The 11,054-nt window shown below is 39.1% G+C and overlaps 1 protein-coding gene across 1 annotated transcript; it reads right to left on the bottom strand.

The window, feature by feature from the left end:
- Positions 1 to 7,759: 7,759 nt before the first annotated feature.
- LOC120433839 (mucin-5AC-like) lies at positions 7,760 to 10,995 on the bottom strand (the record flags this gene model as incomplete). Its single annotated transcript, XM_039600787.1, has 2 exons — positions 7,760 to 9,558; positions 10,159 to 10,995. Coding segments are annotated over 2 exons (1,869 nt in total), but the record flags the coding sequence as incomplete, so codon positions are not given.
- Between the last annotated feature and the right edge of the window lie 59 nt (positions 10,996 to 11,054).

Raw genomic sequence — 11,054 nt, 5'->3', positions numbered from 1 at the left:
GTTTGTTTCTTTATATTTATATTACCAGGTTTTGGTTTCTTACTTATGCTGTTCTTGGTTTTAGTTTATATTGTATTCCCTGAGTTTCTAACCTAGCTATCCCTGCTTTAATTGGGTGTTTCCATGTCTGGTCTCTGTTTTGTCTTTTATCACTTTGAGTCAGGGTTAGGAATATTACCTCAGTGTTTAGCACTTTGTTCTTGATATACATGAGTTTCTTTGATTCTTTGGTCTTTTTACTTTTAGTTATCTGGTTATCTGTTTTCAGTTAAAGTTGTTTCTGTTCTTCCAGTGTTTTAGTTAACAGGTGTTAAGGTTCAAAAATATAGGGAAGGAAACACAGGAGGAATGCAAGTAACCACACTGGTCCAAAGGGTAAAGACGATGATTTTAATGAAATGACACGCGTGGGAGAATGAGCGGACTCCGTAAGCAGACAGCCCCACAATCTCATCCTCCTAACATCAAAATACAGTTTTATATGCATCAGAGTATATTTAGTGACGCCCCCTCATTGCGTCATCACATACATCAGCTTCAAAACCACAAATGTTCTATTTGACAACTTAAGGCACAATTAAAAGTACATTGGCTTCCATCTTCTCCCCGGTGGTTTCCCGTAAGCCAGCTCAGCTCTCGCATCGTGCATCTACTGCTTCATCAGTCAACTTTCACCTACACCCTAACAGTGTGTGTGTGTATGTGTGTCTGTGCGTGCGTGCGGCGGGCGCGCGGTGCATGCTGTGTACTGCGTGCGTGTCATGACCTCTCACTATTTGTCTGTCTGTACGTGCAGAGTTTGCATCTGCTTTCTGAACCTTAGTTGACCTCAACTTAAGCAACCTGAACTTTCCCCTATCAGTGATCCCTCTAACTAAGTGTGTGGGTGGTTACGTGTATGTCCGAACCAAGACTATATATGTGTACTCTACTGAATTAATGTTTTGATCAAAAGCCTCTACTAAAAGCTTAAATCAAAGATAAATGCATAATAACTCTTTGGCTCTTTGGCTTGCACTCGCTCTGCTTTCGGTTTTACTTCTGCAAAACATGCTCTGCAGACGCATTTCCTGTCAGCCTGCAGTCAGCTTCTCCCCCACTGAAGACTATGTGTAAGAATATAAAAACATTCAGAAACCTTTAAATTATAGATTCAACTGATTATAACTGAACCTGTAATAAAGACTAATATAATACCAATATATTTTGAACATCTGAGTGCATCTATGAAAGCAACATCCCTATTAACATGAAATGTTAATGATGATTATAAAATAGCAGCAAATAATAGCAGTAAAATATGTCTCCTCTCGATACTCCCTCTCTTGTGGTGGCCCTCGAAGAGGGTCACCACACAGGCTTCCCCTTTATCATGTCTTTCCAGTTTGTGTCTGTTAGTGATTCTGTTTTTAGTTACACAATGTTTTATTTTGTTACTTTTTTGTCTCATATGCTCTGTGTTTAGTTTTGCTTCCCTTATCTTGTTTCCCCAATTGTTCATGACTCATAATTCATGACATTTTTTATGGTAGTTTACCTTGTAATCTTTTCCCGGTGAATTATGTTGATTTTCCAACAATAAAATGCTGTTTTTTTGCTCCTGTTCTGCGTTCTGAGTTCTGCATGTGGATCCCCAACCAGCCCACTATAAAGCACAACATGTGGTAAATTTGATAAAAGCTTGTAGAGTACGGAATGAATAGTCAGAGCTTCCTACCCAACACTACATTAAATATTGCACTGCAGTATTTTTGAAATCCTTCAAACCCTTTTGAAGATGCTTTAAAAATGCTTTAATGCTGTAGTGCTGTATCTCCATTTTAAATTATGTATTGATTCCTCATTAGTCTGTTCTAAAGGCTTAGCACAGCAAACATGATTTATCTATAAAAAAGTATTAACCGTGGAAGCTCCTCTGTCTGTGTTTTTTGTTGTTTCATAAATCTAAATACATATTTTCCACTTTGATTTTGCTCTTGATATGTTTATTTGACAGTTCAAACAGATCTCCAAGTACAGACGAAGCTGCAACTCTATTATGTTTAAAGCTCAACATATTTGAAAGTACTCAGTGTAATTAGTTAAATAATAGTAAACTGAGGACTGTTTTCACACAGGGCTGTTTTGCTCTCTGATGACTTTGCCACACCTTATCTTACTGACGTCTGCTGCAATCTCTATTTATATCTTAATAACAGCATTTTGAAATTCAAACAAAAAGGTATGCAGGTATTCATTGATTCAAGTCACCTTATGTGTCACAGGCACACACACCCGTCTTATGTACGTCATGTTTTTTCATGATGATAGTTTCCCTAGCAATGCACAAGGCAGTAAGGTAGGTAAAGTATGTGAATTAAAAAGTATGTGATTTATTTGTTTGCTCACCTAATTCACCTATGTCACCTAAGTTGCACAGCTTGAGTGATGCCGAGATACATCATGAAAGAGAACATTTGTTATCTTGTTTTGTCTTTTGTTTCTTGCGTCAGTGAGATCAAGGTAAAAGAAAAGAAATCTAATTTTTTGTCATGGTCCTCCTCTCCTCCTGGTTGTGTAAAGTAACTCACCTTTTGACAATCCTGCGATCAGCCTGCTATTTAGAAGAAGGAAAACCTTCATTTGATGCTACATCAGTAAGCTGGAAACGGCTGGCATTGTTGGTAGGGCTGGGTATCGTCACTGATTTCTAGAATTGATTTGATTCCGATTCTAAAGGTCCCGATTCAATTCAATCCACAATTTCGATTCAATTCGATTTGAATCAGGAAAATTTTGCCTCAGACAGTCAGAAATATTATAATTCTGATCATTTATCAGTTCAGACACTTGTGAGACTTCATCAGAGGTGCGAGCATCACAGCAGATCCCTTTGTGTCAAAGTAAATGAGGATAAAACACAGAAAAACATGAAGGAGTTTTTCCTGGCCTGGCTTTTTATAGCAAATAACCTTAAAAATATTCTGCAGTAGAACAAAAACGGAAATAAAAAACATGAATCAACATATGAACATTACCCGATGCAGCTGAAGTGAAGCAGAGTAAAGTTACAGAGGTTTTTTAGTAGAGACACAGCTAAGCGTTTTGCAATTGCTCATAATTTTAAAAAGTTTACATTTCTTCGGTATTGAACAGTAGAAATGCATTTCCTAATAATGAAGTGGTAAATGAATTCAATTCCTTTTTTGTAAATATTGGCCCTAATTTGGCAAATCTAATTAGAAAACATGATAAGTTAGCACAAAAAGATGATTGGAAAGGTGAAAGCAGAGTAGTTAAGTCTATATTTTTAGCAGAAATCACTGAAAAAGAAATTGCAGCAATTTTAAAAAAGACTAAAAATAAGACATCTACTGATTGCGATGGTTTAGATATGGTTATAGTTAAAAAGACATTGGACTGTATAATTAGTCCTCTTTGTTATATTTTTAATCTTTCATTCCATACTGGCGTATTTCCTGACGGAATGAAAGTGGCAAAAGTGATACCTCTGTGTAAAAAGGGAGATAAACATAGTTTTAATAACTATAGGCCAGTGTCACTTTTGTCACAGTTTTCTAAAGTACTTGAAAAACTTTTTGTGGAAAGACTTGATAGCTTTATTGAAAAACATCAATTACTAAGTGAAAATCAATATGGATTTCGGAAAAATAGATCAACGGCATTAGCATTGATGACTACTATTGACGATATTTCATGTGCAACAGACAATAATAAATATACAATAGGGGTATTTATTGACTTAAAAAAAGCTTTTGATATGCTGCAACATTCTATTTTGATTTCTAAACTTAATACTTATGAGGTGAGAGGAATTGCATTAAACTGGTTAAGTAGTTATCTAGAAAATAGTCAAAGGAGTTTGCGAAGAAAAGCGTCTGGACTTCTTTAAGTTGCTTGAAGACGTTTCACCTCTCATCCGAGAAGCTTCTTCAGTTCTTCTCGGATGAGAGGTGAAACGCCTTCAAGCAACTTAAAGAAGTCCAGACGCTTTTCTTCGCAAACTCCTTTGACTACGATGACCTGGATGACTGAGAACCTTCACAGACATCTAGAAAATAGGTCCCAGTCTGTGCATTATTTAGACAATTCCTCTGAAAGACTGAAAATTGAATGTGGGGTTCCTCAAGGTTCTGTTTTGGGACCAAAACTTTTTAATTTATATATAAATGATATTTGCGATGTGTCCAAAATGTTAAATTTCGTTTTGTTTGCAGATGATACAAATTTGTATTGTGCTGGGGATAAATTGAAAGAATTGGCTGTATTAATGGTTTCTGACATGGAAAAACTAAAAAAATGGTATGATGTAAACAAATTATCTTTGAACTTGACAAAAACGAAATTTATGATTTTTGGAAATCGGGTAAAAGAGGATGAAGTAATTCTGTCCATTGATGGAGTTCCGATTGAGAGAGTTACTGAACTCCGTTTTTGGGGGGTAGTATTGGATGATAAATTAAAATGGAAATCTCATATTGAACATGTTAGAAAAAAGATGTCAGAGATATACTAGATTATAAGGCAATGCGTATTTTATATTTCTCACTAATTTTCCCCTATCTCAGTTATTGTGCTGAAGTGTGGGGGGATACATATGCGACTTATATAAATCCTCTATACTTGTTACAGAAGAAAGTGGTACGAATGGTTCATAATGTTAAATATAGAGAACATACAAATAATCTGTTTATAAAATCGAAATTGTTGAAATTTGAAGACTTAGTGAAATTACAGACATTATTATTCATGTTCAAGGCAAGAAATAATACATTACCTCTTAAGTTTGTTTGTATTGTGTTCAGGAAGTGGGGACAGTAGAAGGAAGTTTTACTTTAAGCATCAGTTTGCTAGGACCACACAAAGGCAAATGTGTCCGACAGTTAAGGGTATAAGAATATGGAATTCTCTTCAAGATAATCTCAAGAGTTGTACAAACATGCATCGTTTTAAAATGTGTTATATGCTTAAAAGGATAAATCAATATGAAGAACATGAAAGTAATTTGGGCTAAATGTGGAAGGAAAAATTTTCATTGCCATTTAGTGCTGTATATTGCTGCTAACAAGAATTTATTCTTCTTCCTACTCCTTTTCACCCATGGGTGCAGTGTTATATTAATGGGAAGGAGGATCTGTATGTAGGAAACAAAACACTGTTGAACCATGTGTGACATAAATAAAGAAATGAAATGAAATGAAATATATTGTCTCAAAAATTAACCCTGTGAATATGTCAGTACCATTAGGATGAAATTACTGTGTCACCAACATTTTAACTTTAGACATATAATTTTAACAGCCTCTGTAAACTAATATCCTGGCTTGCTCGAGGCTGCCGTTTTCTCTGACAGTTTCAATTTTCATTCAGTTTCCAAAACATGTTATTCATGGTTACATACAATTTTAGACTGATGTGGGCCAAAGCCTAGCATAGCATGTAAGGCTATTATGACGCACACATTTTATGAGTGAACTTGACTTTAAGTGACTTACAGGTTTCTTTGAAAAATACTTTCTTATATCCAGTTCCTTTTTGCTGCCGTCCTCCTCTCCACCTTGCAGGTCCTCGCAGCGCAGGCTTGCCGCTGCTAAAACTAAACAGAGCTCCGTGAAAGGCACAGCCAATCACATTGGCCATATTTGTCACATGAGGTAGGACTCCAGTAGAGAACTTAATTTAACTCTTTCTGCACCGCTAGGTGAATGAGACATTGACAGATCGTTTTTTTCTTTCTATCGGGTTTATTTTTCTTTACTCGAAGAGACCAGATTATTGTTGGGGACAATTCAATAATCGCTGGATATTGGTGGGGACATGTCCCTTCCGTCCATACCAAATCTACGCCCTTGCTTCAAATAGCTACTTTTTACTTTCTTTACTTTTACTTGAGTAAAGAAGTTTAATCGGAACGTCAAATTCAGAACTCAAAGCCAGCCATCGTGGTGGGGGCGGCATCACGGGCATCCGCAAAAAAACAAAAAAACAAAACAAAACAAAAAAATTGCTCGTACTCATGCTGCCCCGACATCAAGCCAGCGCATATTGGGAAAGTCGTAGGCACCGATCGGTTTTCTGTCGCCCATTTGCTGGGAGTAAGGGCGCCCTCCGTTTGGGAGGTGCGCCTGCTGCTTGCGGCACAGGGAGGAGAGGGCGGGGCGGCGGGGGATTCTCTGGCTGGCTGGAGCAGCATCTAATAACCAACTTGCAAAATAAAACAAAATGAAAACAAAACAACAAACACGAAAACACCAGACATTATGATACAGACTTATAATTTGCACCGATGTTTTTTCGAAATTCTATACGCGAAAAGTGAGCGCGAGAGCCCTCGGTGCGCCTGCTCGCTGCGGAAGTCAAAGTAAACTTTATTGTCATCTCCGCTATATACAGTCCAGTATATAGAGAGACGAGACGACGAGGCTCCAGTTACAGCAGTGCATCAACAAACAATAAATACAAACAATAAATATAAGAAGAGTAAGAAAATAAATATACACTTTAGGACCAGGGGTAAAGGGATCAATAACAATTTAAAATTTATAATTTACAGTTTGATGATTTAAAGTCTCACACACAACCTGACGACAGGGGAGGGGGGGCGGCTGCTTCCAAATAGAGCACATTTCATTCATAATGTTGTAAATCCAAGCCCATTATGTATTCATGATTTGAATCCTGGGTTGTGTGAAATCCCAGAAATACACCTTAGACAAAGTGAATCTGTGAACTAAGGTGTAGGTCTGTTAGGTAATGTTGTGGTGATCCTCGGGTTGGGGGATTTGTACTGGAGTGGAAAATTAAAACCAATGGAAGATGGACAAGAAAAGTTCAAAGCCATCAGGTGCTCAGTTTAGAAAAAAGAGAAAAGAAGACGAGGAGAAACGAGCAAAAGATACAGGTAAGCAGATGTGTCATTGGATAATGGCAGGTCATCCTGAAACAATCAGAATCAGAATACTTTATTAATCCCTAAGTAAATTATGTGGGTTACAGTTGCTCCAAAAAGAAATGGTAAAAATAGTAACAGTAACAGACTAAACTCCAAACAATACATTATGTTACAGATTTTAATGTTAATTAGTCATTGTCAATTGTTGATTTGTCCTTTCTCATTGTATGACAAATTATGATGGCTCTTTGGTAGCCGTTTGCATACTCCCTCTCTCTCTTCATATGTGTGTGTGTGTTTCTCTGGCGAAATTCAGTATGGTTCCGACAACAGTTTTATGTTAATGTATGATCCTTAATATGTTTTATGTGCGTGTGTGTGGTGGTGGTGGTGGTGGGGGGCCAGAGGCGTGTTCGCCCAGGGCGCCAAACAGGCTACGACCGCCACTGAATTTAGGTTCTTATGATATGGTATATTATGTACTACAATGTCATGTACAAGCATTTATGAAGCTTTTTTCTAGTCTTGTCATCCACTCAAAACCCTTTAGACATTATAAAAAAGAAACAAGTAGTTACGGCTTTTTAGAACCACTAAAGATCAGAGGACTACATTATTATTGAAACCTGATTACTAGAAACAGAGATTATATTAGTTTAAAAAGAAAAATACTTCAACACATCCTTCTTCCTTTTAAATGATCCCAAATTGTATTTCCATTAGGAAAATTTACTGGCAATTACAAAAGCCCCCCAAAATATTGCATTTCCTAATAGCATTGATGAGTATTATAAAATATAACATTTCATTGAAGAAATATTTTATAGGTAGGGTAATTCATGTAGAAAAACAATTGATTGCATTAATAGTTTTATTAAGATGAAAAGAGTAAAAGTCTACATTCTGGGGAAACCAGAGTATCACATCTTAAATAACATACAGTTACTATGTAATTATATGAAAGATAAAACTGAGGCCATGTGTGGTAATCAGTATGAATGAGAAAAATCAAGAAAATAAGTGAAATTTAGAATAATCATAACATTATTCAAAACAAAAATATTGTCATAGCTTTTATATTCCCCATACTCCCCAACTATCCCATTCATCAATGGGATAGTTCCAAAGCAGAAAAAAAAAATCCATCATAATGTCTGTTGAAAACTTTATCACAGTCACAGTTGTTATCCTTTGGAATTTTTGGTGTAATTGTTGTTGTAGTTTTACAATGCTGTCATTGAATCACTGTTGTAATATAAAACTGATGATATATATGCATAACAAAAATCCCCAAATAACTAGATATGGATAAATGGATGTATATTTCTGTTCATATTATTGCACACTATTACATTTATTCAAGACATTTGCATTATAAATTTAATAAATAGATAAATATATTTGCAGGTAAATATTAAATATAAATTACACTTTATAACTCACTTGGAAAAGGGTAATTGTGTGTTAAATAGTTATCCATCCTCAGGGTTACCCAGACCCCTTTTCTTATATCTGAAAAAAATTAAATTTAAATCCCAACTAAACAAGAAGAGCAGAACTAAACATTGACATTAAAATACATCCTTTCACAGTTTTAGTGGTTTTTATGGGGGTTCCATCTGTGATTTTCCTGTTTAATAATAGAGGGTAAAGACAAAGAGTCCCAGTACAAGAGTGATTGCATTCATTCTGACAGAAGACGCGTTACTTGTTGTCGTCGTGGATGATTTAGTTGTTGAAGAAATTGTAGTAGTTGTTGCAGAAGTGGTCTTTGTCGCAGCTGTTGTCGTCGTGGATGATTTAGTTGTTGAAGACATTGTAGTGGTTGTTGTGGAAGTGGTTGTTATGGTTGTGGTTGGAGCAGCTGTTGTCGTTGTTGGAGCAGCTGTTGTCGTAGTTGGAGCAGCTGTTGTTGTTGTTGGTGCGACAGTGGTTGTGGTCGTGGTTGGGGCAGCAGTAGTTGTGGTTGTAGCAGATGTTGTTGTTGTTGGTGCCACAGTGGTTGTAGTTGGAACAACAGTTTTTGTGGTTGGTGCAGCTGTTGTTGTTGTTGGAGAAGCTGTGGTTGTGGTTGTTGTCACAGAGGTTGTAGTCATGGTTGGGGCAGCTGTGGTTGTGGTTGTAGCAGATGTTGTTGTTGTTGGTGTTGCACTGGTTGTGGTTGGAGCAGCTGTTGTTGTGGTTGGTGCAGCTGTTGTCGTTGTTGGTGCAGCTGTTGTTCTTGGTGGTGCCACAGTGGTTGTAGTTGGAACAGCAGTTGTTGTGGTTGGAGCAGCTGTTGTTGTTGTTGAAGCAGCTGTTGTTGTTGGAGCAGTTGTGGTCGTGGTTGGTGCCACAGTGGTTGTGGTTGGAACAGTTGTGGTTGTGGTTGGTGCAGCTGTTGTCGTTGTTGGAGCAGCTGTTGTTGTGGTTGGAGCAGCTGTTGTTGTGATTGGTGCCACGGTTGTTGTGGTTGGAGCAGTTGTGGTTGTGGTTGGTGCAGCTGTTGTCGTAGTTGGAGCAGCTGTTGTTGTTGTTAGTGCCACAGTGGTTGTAGTTGGAACCACAGTTGTTGTGGTTGGTGCCGCTGTTGTTGTTGTTAAAGCAGCTGTTGTTGTTGTTGGAGAAGTTGTTGTTGTGGTTGGTGCAGCTGTTGTCGTTGTTGGAGCAGCAGTTGTTGTGGTTGGAGCAGTTGTTGTTGTGGTTGGTGCAACTGTTGTCGTAGGTGGAGCAGCTGTTGTTGTTGTTGGTGCCACAGTTGTTGCAGTTGGAACAACAGTTGTTGTGGTTGGTGCAGCTGTTGTTGTTGTTAAAGCAGCTGTTGTTGTTGTTGGAGAAGTTGTGATTGTGGTTGTTGTCACAGTGGTTGTGGTTGGTGCAGCTGTTGTTGTTGTTGAAGCAGCTGCTGTTGTTGTTGGAGCAGATGTGGTCGTGGTTGGTGCCACAGTGGTTGTGGTTGGTGCGACTGTGGTCGTGGTTGGAGCAGCTGTTGTTGTGGTTGGTGCAGGTGTTGTTGTTGTTGGAGCAGCTGTTGTTGTGGTTGGTGCGACAGTGGTCGTAGTTGGAGAAGCTGTTGTTGTTGTTGAAGCAGCTGCTGTTGTTGTTGGAGCAGATGTGGTCGTGGTTGGTGCCACAGTGGTTGTGGTTGGAACAACAGTTGTTGTTGTTGGAGCCACAGTGGTTGTGGTTGGTGCGACAGTGGTTGTGGTTGGTGCAGCTGTTGTCGTTGTTGGAGCAGCTGTGGTTGTGGTTGGAGCAGTTGTTGTTGTGGTTGGTGCAGCTGTTGTCGTTGTTGGAGCAGCTGTTGTTGTGGTTGGTGCCACGGATGTTGTGGTTGGAGCAGTTGTGGTTGTGGTTGGTGCAGCTGTTGTCGTAGTTGGAGCAGCTGTTGTTGTTGTTGGTGCCACAGTGGTTGTAGTTGGAACAACAGTTGTTGTTGTTGGAGCCACAGTGGTTGTGGTTGGTGCGACAGTGGTTGTGGTTGGTGCAGCTGTTGTCGCTGGTGGAGCAGCTGTTGTTGTTGTTGGAGCAGTTGTTGTGGTTGGTGCAGCTGTTGTCGTAGTTGGAGCAGATGTGGTCGTGGTTGGTGTGACAGTGGTTGTGGTTGGTGCAGCTGTTGTCGTTGTTGGAGCAGCTGTTGTTATGGTTAGAGCAGTTGTGGTTGTGGTTGGTGCAGCTGTTGTCGTTGTTGGAGCAGCTGTTGTTGTGGTTGGAGCAGTTGTTGTTGTGGTTGGTGCAGCTGTTGTCGTTGTTGGAGCAGCTGTTGTTGTGGTTGGTGCCACGGTTGTTGTGGTTGGAGCAGTTGTGGTTGTGGTTGGTGCAGCTGTTGTCGTAGTTGGAGCAGCTGTTGTTGTTGTTGGTGCCACAGTGGTTGTAGTTGGAACAACAGTTGTTGTTGTTGGAGCCACAGTGGTCGTGGTTGTTGCGACAGTGGTTGTTGTTGGTGCAGCTGTTGTCGTTGTTGGAGCAGCTGTTGTGGTAGTTGGTGCCAGGGTTGTTGTTGTTGTGGTTGGTGCAGCTGTTGTCGTAGTTGGAGCAGCTGTTGTTGTTGTTGGTGCCACAGTGGTTGTAGTTGGTGCGACAGTGGTTGTGGTTGGAGCAGTTGTGGTTGTGGTTGGAGCAGTTGTTGTTGTTGTTTGTGCAGCTGTTGTCGTTGTTGGAGCAGCTGTTGTTGTGGTTGGTG

Source organism: Oreochromis aureus, linkage group 17, assembly GCF_013358895.1.
Source record: "Oreochromis aureus strain Israel breed Guangdong linkage group 17, ZZ_aureus, whole genome shotgun sequence".
NCBI classification, from domain to species: domain Eukaryota; kingdom Metazoa; phylum Chordata; class Actinopteri; order Cichliformes; family Cichlidae; genus Oreochromis; species Oreochromis aureus.
Note: the sequence above shows the minus strand (reverse complement) of the source record. Positions and strands in the feature narration are given on the sequence as shown.